This window comes from Littorina saxatilis, linkage group LG13 (genome assembly GCF_037325665.1).
Source record: "Littorina saxatilis isolate snail1 linkage group LG13, US_GU_Lsax_2.0, whole genome shotgun sequence".
Taxonomy (NCBI): Eukaryota; Metazoa; Mollusca; class Gastropoda; order Littorinimorpha; family Littorinidae; genus Littorina; species Littorina saxatilis.
Window position 1 is genome coordinate 28,249,632 of NC_090257.1, and position 19,507 is coordinate 28,269,138.

General features: G+C 43.6%; 3 protein-coding genes and 1 long non-coding RNA gene across 5 annotated transcripts in view; 3 read left to right on the forward strand and 1 right to left on the reverse strand.

Moving 5' to 3' along the window:
- LOC138945428 (protein toll-like) overlaps positions 1–17,633 on the forward strand; it is a 41,107-nt gene extending 23,474 nt beyond the window's left edge. For both annotated transcript variants that reach the window (XM_070316857.1, XM_070316858.1), the window contains exons 5-6: positions 10,982–12,487; positions 12,570–17,633. In XM_070316857.1, coding sequence (XP_070172958.1) covers positions 10,982–12,487; positions 12,570–12,695 — 1,632 coding nt within the window. In that variant the 3' untranslated portion in view covers positions 12,696–17,633. The remainder of the gene's footprint in view (positions 1–10,981; positions 12,488–12,569) is intronic.
- LOC138945442 (uncharacterized) overlaps positions 1–19,507 on the reverse strand; it is a 387,771-nt gene that overhangs the window by 120,554 nt on the left and 247,710 nt on the right. The gene's annotated exons all lie outside the window — the stretch shown is intronic.
- Positions 1,497–5,257, forward strand: LOC138946068 (uncharacterized). The gene is made up of 3 exons (XR_011449189.1): positions 1,497–1,769; positions 3,106–3,196; positions 4,903–5,257. It is a non-coding gene; the product is annotated as an uncharacterized lncRNA (long non-coding RNA).
- On the forward strand, positions 8,482–10,852 carry LOC138946069 (glutamate receptor 3-like). The gene is made up of 2 exons (XM_070317583.1): positions 8,482–8,795; positions 9,590–10,852. The coding sequence occupies exons 1-2, from the start codon at positions 8,512–8,514 to the stop codon at positions 9,864–9,866; spliced, it is 561 nt and encodes a 186-aa protein (XP_070173684.1). The 5' UTR covers positions 8,482–8,511; the 3' UTR covers positions 9,867–10,852.

The window sequence follows — 19,507 nt, forward strand, 5'->3', positions numbered from 1 at the left end:
CTTTATAAAAACAAATCTGGGACGATATTATTCAAAATAATGTTGTAGTGAAAATACTACCCCAGTACATCATTTTACACGATACCCAGCAGCATTTCAAATTGTGTTACCTCAGGCAAGCCGCCTCGAACAGGAGTTTGGAACGCATTCTGCCTTCGGAATGACGTCACGCTGGCTGTTGATGACGTCAGGAAGAGAGAACCTTCTGAGTCATTTGAACGTCACCAACATCACCATGGACAACGTTGCTATGTTCGACACGCAGCTGATGCGACAGGCAGGTTCTTTTTGAGTTGAGAGTTCAGTCCATATTCAGTCGTAAGTAGTCTACGGTCTGCAGTATTGGTACATTTATAACTGTACATTGAATTTCATAGCAACTATATTTTCAACGCAAAGAACATTTTCTCTTTTTAGGTGTTCTTCATTATCCTTGTCCGTGGTATATACGCGTATGCGCGCGCGTGTGAGTGTGTGTGTGTGTGTGTGTGTGTGTGTGTGTGTGTGTGTGTATGCCGATGTGTGTGTGTGTGTGTATGTGTGTGTGTGTGTGTGTGTGAGTCAATGCGTACGCACGTTCGTATATTTGTGGACGTTCGTGCCTAGGTGCGTGTGTGTCCGTGCGCACGTGCTTTGATTCTCATGTCAAATATATTCACCAAGAGCGCACATAGGAGACAGTGTAGAAGAGGCACCCACTTCATCCAAACCCTGATGTGGACGCGTAGCAGCAGATACTGGACTCCAGTTGATCTTGTTGCTTCTCACACTAAACACAGCTCAGCTGATCACCTGGACACATTTGTCAGCGCTTGGAAAGAAGGCACGCCTGACCTTGAGAACAGCTTGTTCCCGAACATCAGACACGGCTACAATGGGCGTCGTATGAGAGTTCTAATCAAGGAAGTACGTTGCTTAATAACTGCACATTGACAAACATACACTCCCCTAACCCCATCCCCCCTCCCCTACCTACCCCCGAAAAAAACCACCCACCCAAACAAACAAACAAACACACACAAAAACAAAGAAAGTGTTGGATCATGATCGAAAGGTGGGTCGGCGGGATTTTCTCTTCTCCATATTGTTGATATGAGTAGCGCAGGCTTGCTTTCCTCAGGCAAATAATCAAGTCAATCACCTTAAACCTGAAAGTTGCCCAATGATAAAAACATACGCTTGAGTTAACAGTTTATTTGACCATCAAAAAACAAGACAGGTAAGTTAAGGTGTTGGAACGTTTGTTATTGACAAAACAATACGTTACAGTCACATACCTGTCACGTATTGTTTTGTCAATAACAAACGTTCCAACAACTTACCGTTCTTGGTTTTTTCATTCTGAATTTTGGAACGTTAGCAGTCTCTTTGTTTTTGGATTTAGTTTATTTGACCGTTTCAGTGGATGTCCTTCGTGATGGTGTGTGACGAATCAGGCCAGAGAGGTTGGTGTGGTCAATCATCGTAAACCTGAAAGTTGTCCACTGATAAAAAAAACATACGCTTGAGTTATCAGTTTATTTGACCGTTTCAGTGGATGTCCTTCGTGATAATGTGTGACGAGTTAGGCCAGAGAGTATGGTGAGGTCTGCCTGTTTCAGTGGATGTCCTTCGTGATGGTGTGTGACGAGTCAGGCAAGAGAGTATGGTGAGGTATGCCTGTTTCAGTGGATATCCTTCGTGTTGGTGTGTGACGAATCAGGCCAGAGAGTATGGCGTGGTCTGCTCCTGGATCTTCTGCAAGTCGCCAGCACCACCCTCAACTTCACGTAAGAAGAAAACTGCAAATTTGTAAAAAAAAAAAAAAAAAATTTAAAACAAGAGGCGAAGCCATCAAGGCTCATGTAAGAAATCGACAAACAGTAACACAAACTCAATCACTCCGTCACACATACACACACATACACACACACACAGTAAGCATAGGTGAAACTGTGCAAGAAAGCGAGACACTGGATCTGCCAACTCTAGTCTCGGCTCGCTCACAATAACAATGACCGAGACTTTCAGTAATTCCTTTGCGTTACGTCTAACCCTCTTACGTCATAATGTGACGTCTTCAAATGTTAAAGTTTCTATCACACACGTCAAACACTTTTGACCGAGACGTAATCTTCTTATGCGAGCTTTATCCATAGACTCGGAAATGTTAAAGTTTCTATCACACACACACACACACACACACGCACAGACAGACAAAGTTTATCATCGCATAGGCTACACTTACGTGAGCCAAAAATGAGCATATTATATAAATATATATATATATTAAAAGAAGTTGTATGCGTTTCGGGCGGGGATGTAGCTCAGTCGGTAGCGCGCTGGATTTGTATCCAGTTGGCCGCTGTCAGCGTGAGTTCGTCCCCACGTTCGGCGAGAGATTTATTTCTCAGAGTCAACTTTGTGTGCAGACTCTCCTCGGTGTCCGAACACCCCCGTGTGTACACGCAAGCACAAGACCAAGTGCGCACGAAAAAGATCCTGTAATCCATGTCAGAGTTCGGTGGGTTATAGAAACACGAAAATACCCAGCATGCTTCCTCCGAAAACGGCGTATTGCTGCCTAAATGGCGGGGTAAAAAACGGTCATACACGTAAAATTCCACTCGTGCAAAAAACACGATTGTACGTGGGAGTTTCAGCCCACGAACGCAGAAGAAGAAGAAGTATGCGTTTCGACGACTCCAAGGCCAAACAAAACCACAGATACTCGTCACGAGCCTCGATATCAAAGTGGGCGGGGCCTGTGCGATATCAAGACTACTACAATAACTGTAGAAATTGTAGTGGAGACGACCGTCCATCACTCGAACCAAGTGACATCTAAGACATTAGCCCCGCCCACCTCGTATCGAGTGCCTGTGAACGAAACCCTTGCTGGTATAAGTTGATGAAGATATTCATAAAGGAGAAGACACTGATGAATATTGTGATGACAACGACGATGATGACGACACAGAAAGATGATGACGGCGACTTCGATATAGCCGACGATGATGAAAGCGACGACTTTATTGATAAAGAATAGAACAATGACGACGAAGACGATGAAAATAATGAAAGAAATGTACGAGTGTTTTTATTTATGTCTTTTGTGTGCGAAAGGTATGTCGCAGTCAACGCAAGCAGCGATGAGTGGGGAACGGGCGAAAGCGACACAGCCAACGTTGGATTTTATGGAAGAATTTTCAGGCAGGTTAGTGATCGGAACTAGCGATACGTTTCTGTATCTAGTGAGCATGTTGCGTACATACGATGGACAAGGGCCGAGGTGCATGAAGCAAAAGTGGGTGACACCCAACTGGGTGAAACCAATGAAGACGAAATGGCAACAAATCTCAGTTTCAACTCAGTTTCAACCAATCAGACCTCGCGGCTGCGTACCACCCTTTTGGGTGGCACCCAGTTTGGCTTCGTGCAGCTCCGCCCTGGTCAACATGTTCTCGGACAAACAGTTATCCATATCCTGGTTGGTCAGTCCCAGTTGAACACCCGGTGTTTGTGTTTCCGGTGTTGGTTTGAAAATACCCAAAAGAAATCGCCAACCGGCCAGTCTTACTAATTTGATTGCATCCTATCGTATCGAATTAAAGACATAATTCAGGCACGGGAATTGTCCGCCGAAAGGCAAATTTCCGCCGAATTTTTGTTTTTCCGCCGACAAAAGCAAAACTGTCCGACGAAAAAATAAATAGGGGAGGCAAAAATGGTTCTGAAAACTGAATTTAATGGCAAACTTGGAGCTCAGATGACACCAAATTGCACAATTTGGGTTCTTCGAAGAATTTTTTCCGGGGGGCGGGGGGGGGGGGGGGGGCATGGCCCCAGACCCCCCTAGTGAGGCTAGGCGCATCACGCCGTCGACTTTGATATTACTGACAAATGTTCGTCTTCAACCTTTTGTACTTTTTTCAATTCCCATGCCTGGATATATAGTCAGTCAATACAACTTTGATTGACCGGTTGCTGCAATTAAGCTTTAGGTGACCAGGTTTTATTCGATGAATTCCTCTTTCGTTTTTGTTTGGTTAATACCGGCTTTGAAATCACACGGGCGCAGTGGCGTAGTGGTAATTAAGACATTGGCCTCCTAATCAGAAGGTCGTGAGTTCGAATCCAGGCCGCGGCCGCCTGGTGGATTGAGGGTGGAGATTTTTCCGATCTCCCAGGTCAACTTATGTGCAGACCTGCTAGTGCCTTATCCCCCTTCGTGTGTACACGCAAGCACAAGACCAAGTGCGCACGGAAAAGATCATGTAATCCATGTCATAGTTCGGTGGGTTATAGAAACACGAAAATACCAAGCATGCTTCCCCCGAAAGCGGCGTATGGCTGCCTGGATGGCGGAACAAAAACGGTCATACACGTAAAAAAACATGAGTGAACGTGGGAGTACCAGCCCATGAACGAAGAAGAAGAAGAAATCAAGCAGCACGATCACTGGTCATCGCGTCACTGTTGGCCGACGCCCTTCCAAGACAAGCTGCACGGACCCGTGGAGGCTCTAGTGAAGAGCACCAGATCCCTCTCCAGTGTAAACAAGGCGATCAACAAGAAGAAGATCTCGCCATTTGTGATAATACCATAATTTACAATTCACCAAACAAAACACGAGGAAGGAGGAACTAGGAGAGCGGTGGCAGGAATATCAGCCACACAGATTTTATGAGTGCATTGTTAGTCTTTGAAAGCAGTCTACTTCCGCTTGGGTCGGGCGGCGGTGGACGACGTCTCAGCACTGAACCCTTGAATTCTCTTTGTTTTCACCCCCAGGACAGTGAGTGTGTACGACTCAAGTAAATCCAAAAACAAAGAGACTGCCAACGCTCCAAAATTCAAAATAAGAAAAATAAAACAAATAAAATCAAAAATCAAGTAAAGTCAACAACCTGTCAATTGCAGGAGGCGGACATCGGACTTACACCAACTGACATCATCTTGGACAGAGCATCCGTCTTGGACTTCTCCGATCCTTTTATGTTTTCATCCATCGTCATGGTATACCGGAAACCGGAAGTGACACCACACCAGTGGGTCCTCTTCAATCCGTTGAGCGCGCAGACGATCGCAGCCATTGTGGGATCCTTGGTTTCGGTAACTTTGCTTGTGTGTGGTCTGGAGATGATGGTGGAGGGGCTTCGTGGAAAGTCGGTAGGAATTGAGGAGAGGAATCCACGTGAAAGACGTCGGCATTCACTTCGAGACTGGATATTGACGTTGGATCGAGCTTTTCAAGTGTCAGGCGCTGCCATTCTTAGCGAAGGTATGTAGGCTGCATGTGTACTGATAACACTGTACTTGCTTGAACTATGCGCGTAGTCTTTAATTTTGCGGTGGTACTCATAAGTACAGTGAGCTGAATGTTGGCTGAAGATACTGTATCTGCTTGAACTGTGCAACCTTTGGTTAAGTTCTGTAGGCTGAATGTTGGCTGAAGATACTGTATCTGCTTGAACTGTGCAACCTTTGGTTAAGTACTGTAGGCTGAATGTTGGCTGACGATACTGTATCTGCTTGAACTGTGCAACCTCTGGTTAAGTACTGTAGGCTGAATGTTGGCTGAAGATACTGTATCTGCTTGAACTGTGCAACCTCTGGTTAAGTACTGTAGGCTGAATGTTGGCTGACGATACTGTATCTGCTTGAACTGTGCAACCTTTGGTTAAGTTCTGTAGGCTGAATGTTGGCTGAAGATACTGTATCTGCTTGAACTGTGCAACCTTTGGGCTGAATGTTGACTGACGATACTGTATCTGCTTGAACTGTGCAACCTTTGGTTAAGTTCTGTTTGCTGAATGTTGGCTGACGATACTGTATCTGCTTGAACTGTGCAACCTTTGGGCTGAATGTTGGCTGGCGATACTGTGTTTCCGTGAACTGTTCTGCCTTTCTTTTTGATGTAGACTGAATGTTGGCTGATGATACTGTGTTTGCGTGAACTGTGCAGCATCTGAACTACAACTGCGCTCCCGCCCTGCTCGGGTGGTGCTGTGCAGCTGGTGGCTGGTGTCCGTGGTGATGGCTGCTGCGTACAGTGGGACGCTCACTGCCTTCCTGTCCGCCACCAAGCACACACAGCTGTTTTCCAGTCTGGAAGATCTGGTTACCAAGCAACATGACTACAAATGGGGGACCGTGGTTGTTAATTCTATGTTTCTCTTTTTGCAAGTAAGTGCATGGGGGGGGGGGGGGGGGTGTCTATGTCCTGCGCATTGAAAGAATGTGTGCTAAGCAGCTCGTCTTCAAGTATGGCACGCAGCTTCACATCTCTTTTTACATTTAGTCAAGTTATGACAAAGTTTTTAACATAGACGGGGAATCGATACGAGGGTCGTGGTGTGTGTGTGTGTGTGTGTGTGTGCGTGTGTCTGTGCGTGTGTGTGTGTGTGTGTGTGTGTGTGTTTGTGCGTGTGTATGTGTGTGTGTGTGTAGAGCAATTCAGACAAAACTACTGGACCGAACTTCATGAAACTTGACATGAGAGTTCCTCGGTATGATATCCCCAGACATATTTTTCATTGTTTTGATACATTTCTTTGATGACGTCATATCCGGCTTTTAGTGTTATTTGAGGTAGCACTGTCACGCACTCATTTTTCAACCAAATTGATTGACATTTTGTTAAAGCAATCTTTGACTCAGTCCGGACTTTGGGATTCCATTTCAGCTTGGAAGCTTACAAATTAATTCATTAGTTTGCGAATTAAATTTGTCATTAAAAACAATTTTTCACTTCCTCATCTTCTCCTGAATTCAAAAAGATATAGATATTTTATGTTTACTTGAAAAACGCGCTCAGAATTAAAGAAAATAGGTCGAGTAGAATATTCGCATGCTTCACGTAGACGAGCGTGTCCCGTCTCGGTCTTCGGGGAAGTTTAGCCGAGACTATCTGAATATATAGTCTCGGCATTGACCGATCAGAACAGCAATTAATGTTTTTGTTTTTGTTGCTTTTGAAACAAATGGAAAAGGATGTATTCAATTGTGTGCTTTGTTTACTTAAAGGACCCAAACAGGCTTTTTTAAGGGTTGATTTAATGATATAGGTAAGCATCTAAAGATGCAAAAACCGATCAGTAAATCACAGGTTTTGTGTTGCATCAGTCTAATTTTACACAAAATGCATGCCCAAAAAGTTGCCAATTTCGTCTGCTACGCGAGACTTCAAATTCCCCGCGGCGGCAAGCCCTTGGCTGTGACGTCACGCCCAGGCAGCGGAAGCGAAAGTAGCGACGCTCGGTCTGCGTCTTTGCTGCTGCCGTGGATGCGCGTGTACTCCCGACACCATGCCGAGAGAGTGTGCTGCTGCCGAATGTTCGGAGTACCACAAAAAGGACTCGGGCTTGAGTTTTCATGTCTTTCCATCGGACTCAAGGCTCAAGCAGGAATGGGTTGTAAAAATGAATCGGCTGGACCCAAACACAAAGAAACTGTGGAAGCCGGGTCCCCACGATGTACTTTGTTCGAGGCATTTTGAAGCATCCTGCTTCACTATGCGCACGCGGTTGAGCCGCGAAGAGGGAATAGCCTATACTACTGCTCACAGATTATCAATTTTATGTGGGCGCCTAGTCATATGCGGCAACGAGGTTGCTGACAAGGCAGCAAAGGATGCTCTAGATTTGGCGGTTCCTCGTCTCCCTGAGCAGTCTGTTCCTTTTACTGACCTACGTCGGAAGACCCTTTGTTACAGCTTAAAACTCTGGCAAGACCGTTGGTCTACCTGCACGGAAAACAAATTGTATAAAACTCTTCCTGACCTGTTAAAGCCACTTCCTTTAGTGGCTTCAAATAGAAAAGAAGAAAGTGTTTTGGCCAGGTTACATACTGGTCACACTTATCTAACTCATGTTCATCTGCTTAAAAGAGAAGAGGCACCATGGTGCTACGCATGTGATACTGGTTTTACTGTGAGTCATTTTCTCACCGAGTGTGCTGATCTGTATGATCAACGAGAAAAGTATTTTGGCACCTCGAGCTTGAAAAGTATTTTTACAGAGGTCAGCTCTACAGCTCCCTTTTGGGTTTTTAAAGGAGTCTGGTCTTTATTTTAAGATTTGAATTTTAAAACAACCTAGTTTATTTGACATATAGGGTTTTGCTTTGACTTTTGTGTTGCCTTCGGGTGACGTTACGGATTTTATGTATTAGAACTGTTTTAATCTAAAAATGTGTAATGATTAACTTGTGGGGTCCTGATTTGGCCTATTATGGTCCGCTGGACCCGAAAAGCAATAGCTAACTAACTAACTAACTAGCTAACCACGAAAAATAAGTCACAGGTTTCATTATATTGGTTTTTGCACATTGCAGATTACTGTCGCATTTTAGAGAGCAAATGGATAAAAAGGATAGACATATTCATGTTACAGACGATACTCCACACCCACTATGTACCCACACACACACTACCATCCCTCCTCCCCCACCCCCACCCCCCCCCCCACACACACACACACTCACACACACGGAGGTTCACACGGCTAAACGACTGTAACCACATTCAGCATGTCAGAAACGATCTTCTTCCAGAACAGCCACAACAAAGTCCACCAAGACATTGCGCGCGGGATGCAGCAGTTCGCAAGGGAAGACCCCGACGTTCTTTCAGAAGATCTCCAAGTTCTGACACAAAAGGTTCGCACTGAAGACTTCGTGCTGTTCTACACTGGATTCGTCATGCAAAGTTTGTTTGACTGTGACTTTGAGATCGTTCCAGTCGACATCAAGACGATCACGCAAGGCCTGGTGTTCCCCAAGGGCTCCGCTCTCACTAAGCCGTTTTCCGAAGTGTAAGTTTGCTGTTAGAAATGAAGAATCAAAAGATAAGAAAGGTAAGTTGTTGGAACGTTTGTTATTGACAAACATCGTTACAGTCACATCACAAATATATTAATATTAGTTATATTACTTATTGGAAATTAGTTGTTACTACTTGTTTGTCTGTGCACTTAAAAGACCGTTGGGTCGATATATTTGTGACTATAACGTATTGTTTTGTCAATAACAAACGTTCCAACAACTTACCTTTCTTGTTTTTTTTATTCTGAATTTTGGATCGTTGGCAGTCTCCTTGTTTTTGGTGTTAACAATGTTCAAACAGTGTTTTATTCTCATTCATTCATTGTTTAAAAAGCCGTGGAATGTAATGCACAACAAGTTGCATAAAGGGAAATTACAACATGTAATCAATCTGTCGAACTCAGAGACTAAAATTGAACTCACCCCATAATTGTACGCTATGACGATGCTCAAGAGCGTTGTCGATGTCATGCCCCGGGGTAGAATGGCCAAACGATTTTCACGGTGAGGAAAAGGGGACGCCGATCACGGCCTCAAACTTACTGAAACTGCTGTGACCATTACGGCAAATGTTGTCAAAGAAAATATATAAACATGTGAAAATGTATCCTTGCAACACCCGTCCTCCTTGTGTCAATTCAATTAAATTCAATTCAATGCAATTCAATTCAAGTCAATTCAATTCAATAAAACTGTATTGTCTGAATGCATTAAAGAGAAATCTTTCTTTTGGCTCGAGTAAGAGATAACATCACATAAAAACACACTCTCATGTCATTTTCAGAATTCGCCAGCTGCACGCTTCGGGGCTGCTGTCTGACTGGACGAAGGAGTGGTTTCCTCGATCCAGCTGCCCCCCTCCTCCTTCCGGCCCCTTGGTCATCTCCCTGCTGCACGTGCAAGGCGTGCTGCTCCTACTGCCCCTGGGGCTGGGACTGGCCCTGGGGGTTATGGCCGCAGAGAGGATGTATGCGCACAGAAGGAAGAGGAAAATGATGGAGAAAACTGATGACGGACGCAGTGATGTCTGTAGAGATGACTTTCGTAGACGGAAGCAATGACGGAATTGTATGAGGGGGTCAGGGCTGCAGAGAGGATTTATGCGCACAGATGGCAGAGGAAAATGTACACGGACGCAGTGATGGCCGTGGAGATGGCTTGTGTGGTCAGATAACAAAACAGAAGCAATGACAGGGTTGTATAAGATGATCATGTCTGCAGAGAGGGCTTATGTGCACAGAAGAAAGAGGAAAAGGATAGAGGAACACGATGACGGACGCAGCGATGACTGTAAAGATGGCTTTCGTGGACAGATGACAAAACGGAAACAATGACGGGGTTGCATAAGGTGATCGTGTCTGCAGAGAGGACTTATGCGCACAGAAGGAAAAGAGAAAACTAATCGAGGAAACTGACAACGGACGTAGTGATATCTGTAGAGATGACTTTCGTGGACAGATGACAAAACGGAAGCAATGACGCGATTGCATAAGATGATCATGTCTGCAGAGAGGATTTATGTGCACAGAAGAAAGAGGAAAATGATAGAGGAAACTGTAGACGGACGCAGTGATGGCTGTAGAGACGGCTTTCGTGGATAGATAACAAGATGGACGAAATGATTGAAATTGCCATTGCATGTCTACATAAGTCTTTCACAAGTATTTGATAAAGATATTGGCCTCAGGTGACTGAGAAACCAAACTGATAAATTTAAACCAATAATGACTACGAGAGTGTGTTCGTGCGAAGAAGGAAAAACATAAACAACAAGAAATTCCTCCGAGGTAGGAAAAACACCCCCGTTGGTCAAAGGGAAATAACCATTCTCACTGCCACCAACTGAGAAGGTTATTTCCCTTTGACCATTAATATGTCCCTCTATAAGTCCTTGTAGAATCTTAATCCACCAATAACTCCCTAACCGTGTGTTTGACTGGTCCCAATTTTTGTAAGGACCGTCTCAGGAATGTATAGAACCTGTTCACCAAGTTTGGTGACGATCGGTCCGTTCATTCTTGAGATCTATATGCGAACACAAACACACACACAAACAAGCAAACAAACAAACACATCGACCGAATCCTATACAGCATCCTGCAGCTCTCTCTGTGTCTCCCCCTCCCCTCTCTCAGTGTTCGTTGTTCACATCCCCTGCTTTTCATTTCACCTACAGACAGAAGCGGAGGACTGGGACATCATTAAGTGCAGCACTGAGGAGTCAGACGGCCGTTTCTTCACCCTGGTTCCTGACAGGGAGTTCGTCTGCAAGTCGTCCGCTTCCCTGGGTGAACTGGCCGCCCCCATAGCCGTCCCCCTCCTTTTCGCTTTCCTCCTTTTCACCCTGGCTGTCATCGCCTTCATCCAACGCCGCCGCCTCAAAGTCTTTCTCTACATTCACACGGGTATGCATCCATTCGACACCGACCCGCCCGACCACCAGACCCTCTATGACGTCAGCGTGTGCTGTGATGTCACGGCGTGTGCCTGGGTGCTGCGTCACCTGATCGAGGCGCTGGAGGAGGGCGGGAGGTACAAGGTGTTCTTCTACAGCCGCGACGCCTTCGTGGGCTTCACGACGTCGGAGAACGTCAGGCACTGCGTGAAGAACAGCAAGCGTCTGGTGGTGGTGTTGGGCAAGGCCTGGGAGGACAGTGACCTCCTCGTCACCGCCACGAAAGAAGGCCTCAGCAAGTGCCAGAAGGAGATGGTCCACTTCATGACGGTGGTGGTCCACAACTTTTCCGCCAAAGACATCACCAACAAGCACGTGCAGCAGTACATCCAACGGGGCCGCTACATCACCACAGAGGATAAGCACTTCACCAAGAAGCTCCTCTACGAAATGCCGCACCTCCGGGCATCGGAGAAGAAGAAGCAGAAAGACCCGGAGAAAGCAACGAAAGAGACAGGCAAGGGCAAGAAAGACGATACGCCGGAGGGTCCTGAGCCCGTGGCTTTGTACGACATTGTTGCCACCGCGGAGAACGAACAGAACGATTTCATGGAACAGAACTCTTTAGCTCAGCACAACAAGTCTTACTGTCTCAAAGCGGGACATAGTCCTGTTTTCGACAGACAGCTGTCAGTCAGCGATCTCCAGCTGAATCTGAAGAACAGCCAGGTAACATCTCACACAGGCCAGGACACATCTTACACAGTCCAGGACAGATCCAACGCTAACCAGCTCGTTCCTCCTAAAATTATTACTCTGAGACTGGGAAGCGAGCACCCTTCTGTCATAAGCGACGACCTCTTTAGCGACGATGCTGACAACCAAAATGCAAGAGACAGCGATGCTGGTAAGGACATCGTGCGTCTGGTTGCAAACAACCCGGTGTTTGACAAACAGACGAGCGTCGAGTCTCAAGCCAGTAGACAGCGCAGATCGGTGTTTGTATGGTACGCGGACAGAGACCTGCCTTTCACTCTGAAGAATATTGTGGAGCCCCTGGAGAAGCGAGGTCACGCCTGTATCCTGCAGGACAGGGATTTCCCTCCGGGTGCCGCCATCCAGGAGAACATCGTGCACGCGGCGGAATCCTGCACGCGCAGCATCTTCGTGCTGTCAGACCACACGCCGAAAAACGAGTTGTTCACCTTCGTCTTCCACGTGACCTTTGACCGCCAGATGCAGTCACGTGACCACCGCGTGGCGCTGGTAACGCACGAGGACATTGACGTCACGAAGTTGGTTTAAACATAAGTTTATTTTAACAAAGGTTACAATCATGACATGTATACAAAGTTCACAGAAACAGAAGTTCACGAAGTTCGTGGAGGATATCCAGCAAGTGTTGAAAACGTCAGCACTCTTGGCTGAGAATGATCCGTGGTTTGCTAAGAGATTAAGGCAGTTCGTCAACTTTGACGGTTATGAGATCTGTTAACAGACAGCAGGTTGTCAGACGGATATTTCTTGTATTTAACCGGTTCTTATTTGAAAATACCGAAAAAGGAATTCTGAATGGTGAGTCCTACTGAAACAGTTGTCGTATATCACAGTTGGCTCGCTACAATAAAGCGGCAGTCACGTTAAACAACACTGTGTGGTATGGGATATTTCTTGTATTTTACCAGTTCTTATGTGAAAATACCAAAAAAAGGATCCGTCAAATGGTCAGTCCTATTGGTACAGTTGTCGTATTTCACAGTGGTCGTATTTCACAGTTGGCGTATTTCACAGTTGTCGTATTTCACAGTTGTTGTATTTCACAGTGGTCGTATTTCACAGTGGTCGTATTTCACAGTTGTTGTATTTCACAGTGGTCGTATTTCACAGTGGTCGTATTTCACAGTTGTTGTATTTCACAGTGGTCGTATATCACAGTTGTCGTATTTCACAGTGGTCGTATTTCACAGTGGTCGTATTTCACAGTGGTCGTATTTCACAGTTGGCGTATTTCACAGTGGTCGTATTTCACAGTGGTCGTATTTCACAATTGTCGTATTTCAAAGTTGTCGTAATAGTATAAAGCGGCGTGTCACGTTTATCAACACTGTTTATTGTGCCTGATCGTCCTGACCCAGTGACGGGTGTGTTTTCATTTCTTTTGGGTAAGACTGGTTTACACAACACTAAGGGCCATCACTGAGTATTCGATAGTTGGTATACTCTATTGGTTTAAACAAGACTTTATTGAATTTTAATCATGACATAAACAATATATGGCTTTAAGGATGTCTAACTCAAGCATAATGCTTATTTTAAGCAAGCCTATATACTCTATTGTCCTCAAGGAATTTCCTCTAGCAGATTCGTGCTGTTATCGCTGGGGAAAGTGTGTAGTGAGTGTGCTTTTTGCTGAATATTTGTGTTCTTCAAGCCCTGAGACTTTCACCGTGAGCTTGAGATCTTTATCGTGCGCATGCGTGCACACAGGGTATTTGGACACTTGAAGAGCCTGCACAAAGTTGACTCCATCAGTGTCCAAGTCTCGCAGCCGTAGAGTAAGATGGAGATGACTAGCGACTTGAAGAGCTTCAATTTGTTTGGAAACTGATGTTGCTTTTCCACACCCTGTTCAATCTGGCCATGGCTGATATGGCTGTGGCGATCCGTATGCGGATTTCTGCCGTGCTGGTGCCGTCTTTCGACAGGGTGGCTCCCAGATACTTCAATCAATCAATATGAGGCTTATATCGCGCGTATTCCGTGGGTACAGTTCTAAGCGCAGGGATTTTATTTTTTTATTTTTTTTATGCAATTTATATCGCGCACATATTCAAGGCGCAGGATTTATTTATGCCGTGCAAGATGGACTTTTTTTTACACAATACATCACGCATTCACATCGGCCAGCAGATCGCAGCCATTTCGGCGCATATCCTACTTTTCACGGCCTATTATTCCAAGTCACACGGGTATTTTGGTGGACATTTTTATCTATGCCTATACAATTTTGCCAGGAAAGACCCTTTTGTCAATCGTGGGATCTTTAACGTGCACACCCCAATGTAGTTGACGCTTCTTCCAGTGACTCTCCGTGCGACTTCACTAGTATACTTTCTCCCTTTCAGCTCTCGACTTTTGTCACATTTTTCCAGGACCTCATACGTCACCCATGGCTGGATTTTCTTGCGTTGCCTGCCCAGCACTCCCTCTGCTGTTGTAAGTAGCACATCTTTGATGTCACTGGCGAGTGTGTCTACATCACTGTCAAGAAGGCTGAGGGCTGCAAACTTGCCACCAACTTGGGCCTGAAACATCTCAGCCACTTCTGGGTCTTTGAGCTTTTCAAGGTCAAACCGAATGCGAGGGCTCTTCGGGCAGCGTTTGGCTTTCAGCTTCAACTTGAAGGTTGCTAGCACCAGATCGTGATCGCTGCCGATGTCGACACCAGGGAACGTTCTTGTGTTAGCCTTATTGATGCTGGATTTGAAACGCTGTGGGGGAAAGTATGAAGTCGATCTGGTTGCGGACCTGTCCGTTGGGCGAGTGCCAGGTCGCAGTTCTTGACAGCTTGTGAGGGTGGAGGGTGATGGCCAGCGTGAGGCGGTTGCTTCTGGCAAATTCCGTGACATACACATTACAAAATAAAGTTCAAAGAAAATTGTTGAAATTTAAATTTGCAATAGAATAGGGTGTGAGTAAACTATAAGTGACAAAAAAAGTTAATTCAAGGCACACTCCTTCCCTTGTAAATAGTTGAGCTCACCGTTGTCGATCTGGTCAGGCTGTCACGTGGGATAAGGCCAGACGCACCTCCACTTGGTCACATACCAACAATACACAGCCTGGGTGCCCTCTGCGCATTGCGGGAATTTCTTGATGAATTGATTTCTTTAAAACCCAGGAGAAAAACAAATCCACCTCAACACAAAAAGCTGCTAGGGTGTTGAGTTGTGGTACGTGATCAAGTGTAGGGATGCTCCTAATTGATGGAATAGCTACATTCGCTTGGTTACTATACGCACTTGGTTAACGTTTTTTTTAAATGTTCGTGAAATGCAATTGTCATCATTTTCACGAGTTTTCATTCACAAGCACCTGGGAAATAAATCTCATGTTCCCCAGGCAATAAATCCCCGGTTACCATAGTTGCAGGAAGCAGGTTATACATGGATAATCAAAAGCAAACCCAATAGAAACGCTCGGGGATTCTTCGGCTCTTTTCATTGGTGTTTCCCCAGACCTAAACAGACGACACGACACTGCTTTGCAAAGTTCCAAAAACGAACTGGTAAACTGGCAAAAGTAAACAAAAACCAAAACTACTTCATGAAAGGTCATACACTCATCAAACACAAATGAAACCTAGCGATATGTTTTGTCTTCTTACAAAGTCATGGAGTGCGTGTATCTGTGTTTCGATACACAGACGTTCGGAGAAACACGAACGTCAAGTTCAAGTAAAACGACCCCTGACACACACATTTTGACCCGTGCACAAGACGTTGTATCGATAAACGAAGCACACAATTAATAAGAAACAATGATAAAAGCAAAGAAAATAGCAACAAGATATGCAAACATCTAACAAAGCCGAGCAAGCAGAATGACAGGTCTAATGAAAAACAAAGAGGTACTGAGTCGGAAACAAGATCGCGATTCTTTCCTTCGCCTTCGGCCTTGGTCAATAAATATGAAATAAAAGACGATATGCCCCCCCTCGGACCGACAAAAAAGCTGGTCTGTCAACAACCCATCAAACATCTTATAATGTTACACAGTAAAATGAAGTGTTCCCCTTTTGAACACCCTTTCTGTGACCAATTTTGAACACTGTGTGATATAGTGTATAATTCTTCTAGCAAACGTATAACACATGGCAAGCACTAGTGTTTGGTTGCACTTTTGCTGGTAGAATGATGTACTATATGTCACAGTGTTAAGTGACTACATAGTCATTGTTGCTTCTGTAAAGGTAGAGTAGTCACATAGTCACACTGCCAATGTTGAAATCATAAAATAACTACAGAGTCGATGAAACCCTAAACGTAGAGTAGTCCTTGAGTTACACTGTCCATTTTGTAATTGTACTTATCCTACATACGAGAGGGACCACTCATGAGATAACAATATTATTCAAACCACACATGTGTATATCATGTAAATGAGGTCGTGTCAAACTAGTCAAGCAGGGACCTGCATTTCCACTGCTATTGATGCCAGAGTCACCGAGACAAACGTCATTATGGAAACACTTTGCTGTTTCACCTTGAAGATTTTTTAGAACTTACACGTCACACCATACTTTCTGGAGTGACGTTTCTTTGCTTTGACGTCAACGATTGCACGAGGCTTTGGGAGATAAACAGAATACTACATTACTTGCTGTGTCCTACCAGATTTACACTTTTCCTCAGCAGGTAGTATTATTATTGGTTGTTGTTTATATTTTTGACAAATGACATTCTTATCTATAAGTAATTTATGTAGTAGATATATTTTATCTGCCACTGACATTTAGTTTAACTCTACACACCATGACTATTACTGAAGTCGGACGCGGGATTTTTGGGTTGAACGTTTTTGCGTGTCTGACAGTAATAACCCGTCGTATACCACCATTCATATCCAATTAAATGCTTTAAAATAGCAGGGCGCGTTACTACTTTAACAACTCACCATAAACATTTCTTCACCTAGTTTTAACGAGTACCTTTTTCAAACACAAATGCAAAATAGCAGTACAAAGTAAAGTTTACGTACTGTCCACAGTCACGTACAATAAAAAGTTTTTAAAAAAAAGCCTAATGCTAAATTAAACAATACACCCTTTGTGTATGTGCACTCCAACATATGTTTTTCACATTTTCTTATGTTTTCCTAAAATAGCTGTTCTCTAGAGCGCTACCAATACGACTCTAGCACGCACGTACAGACTCTTACGAAATGGGGGTCAGGTTACAATTTATACGGTATTTCCACTGTCGTATAGAACAACCATACCAAATGCATATTGTAATATTCACGGTTCATCGCACAAAGCTCACCTGCTTTATTTATGAAGCTAAATAGTCTGCACTCGTAGCAAACACAAAAGTTATATGCGCTATGACCGGAAAGTGCAAAATTCTGACGCCATCACGGATAACGCAATGCCCCATAACACGCAATGTTGTTATCACTTTCCACTTTCTTGCACAATTCTCATTTAATAATGACTAATACATAAGCTAAACAATGGTAACTGCACATGACAAATACATATCCATGCATACATACAAAGTTGAATCTAGCATGCCATGTGCAGGGTAAACGATGAATAACCTTAAATTGCTCACAAAACCTTGGTCACAATGCAAACACTGAATACATGAATTAGGACTGTTTGAACAGCATAAGTATATCGAATAAAACACATCAGTTGTATATTAGGCCCCCCCCCCAAAAAAAATGTCTGTTTAGGGTAACATGACCAAAAAAAGTAGGGTCGGTAGGTAGGTAGGGTTTTTTTGTTTGTTTTTTTTTTGTTTTTTTTTTGTGTGTGTAAATGGCTGAACATTCACTTCTTATATTTGATGAATACATGTTTCAAAACTAACGTATAAATAAAACAGAGAGAAAGGGAAAGAAAGAAACGCCAAATGTCTTTTTTTAGCATTTTTACCTCTTTTTTTTTTTTTTTTTTTTTTTAAATCAAAACAAAGTTTTTGGGTCGGCGCCAAATCGATAGGGTCGGTCGGGTTACCCTAAACAGACAATTTTTTTTTTTGGCCTTAACAAAAAATAATGTGGTAAACGGCTTGCACAGAGGTTTTTCTTGTTGTATTTTGGGGGGACGGCTTTCCTCGAAGTAAAACATAATTATTTACACATATGTTTTTGACCGAAACACTGCTCTTTCTTATTTTGAAATTAACCTCCCCCCTCCCCGCTTCCCCCCTAGCCACCTCGTCCTTAATTAACTTGTTTGTGCCTAGTGTATCTCTGAGTGTGTTTTGTACCACTGTTTAGTGACGTAATCATAACACGTCTTGTTAACTTCTTGGTTTTTTCTTCTTCAAATTCTTTTCTTGTATATATAATAAGTCACACATTTGTTTCTCACAGGTTTTTTGTGTTGATGAGTAAATGTATTTCTAACATAGACCATTTTCGTTTTCATTTGTTTGTACTCATGGTAGTACATTAGTTACATAATTACAAGCCAGCTGGTGATTGTTATTATATTTAGTCAAGTTTTGATTAAATATTTTAACGTAGAGGGGGGAATCGAGACGAGGGTCGTGGTGTATGTGTGTGTGTGTGTGTGTGTGTGTGTGTGTGTGTCTGTCTGTCCGTCTGTCTGTCTGTCTGTCTGTCTCTGTGTGTGTGTGTGTAGAGCGATTCAGACTAAACTACTGGACCGATCTTTATGGAATTTGACATGAGAGTTCCTGGGTATGAAATCCCCATACGTTTTTTTCATTGTTTTGATAAATGTCTTTGATGACGTCATATCCGGCTTTTCGTGAAAGTTGAGGCGGCACTGTCACGCTCTCATTTTTCAACCAAATTGGTTGAAATTTTGGTCAAGTAATCTTCGACGAAGGCTGGGGTTTGGTATTGCATTTCAGCTTGGTGGCTTAAAAACTAATGAGTGAGTTTGGTCATTAAAAATCTGAAAATTGTAAAAAAAATATTAATTTTATAAAACGATCCAAATTTACGTACATCTTATTCTTTATCATTTTCTGATTCCAAAAATATATAAATATGTTATATTTGGATTAAAAACAAGCTCTGAAAATTAAAAATATAAAAATTATTATCAAAATTAAATTGTCCAAATCAATTTAAAAACACCTTCATCTTATTTCTTGTCGGTTCCTGATTCCAAAAACATATAGATATGATATGTTTGGATTAAAAACACGCTCAGAAAGTTAAAACGAAGAGAGGTACAGAAAAGCGTGCTATCCTTCTCAGCGCAAGTACTACCCCGCTCTTCTTGTTAATTTCACTGCCTTTGCCGTGCGCGGTGGACTGACGATGCTACGAGTATACGGTCTTGCTGCGTTGCATTGCGTTCAGTTTCATTCTGTGAGTTCGACAGCTTCTTGACTAAATGTTGTATTTTCGCCTTACGCGACTTGTGCTTTTTATTCTCTTGTTCTTCTGGTTCTTGTTCTTTCTGTTGTTTTGTTGTTGTTTTACTTCATCTTGTTGTTATTGTTGTTGTTCATATTCTTCACCGTGTGTAACTGATACAGACAAAAGAACTCATCAAGAACGCAAACACTGAAGCAGGATTTTTATTTTTTTATTAAGCAG

Excerpts from the sequence above, each read along its gene's own strand:
- LOC138946069 (XM_070317583.1), top strand. The coding sequence starts at position 8,512 with ATGTCAGAAACGATCTTCTTCCAGAACAGCCACAACAAAGTCCACCAA. Across the intron at positions 8,796-9,589 it reads ACTAAGCCGTTTTCCGAAGT|AATTCGCCAGCTGCACGCTT; the intron begins GTAAGTTTGCTG and ends TGTCATTTTCAG.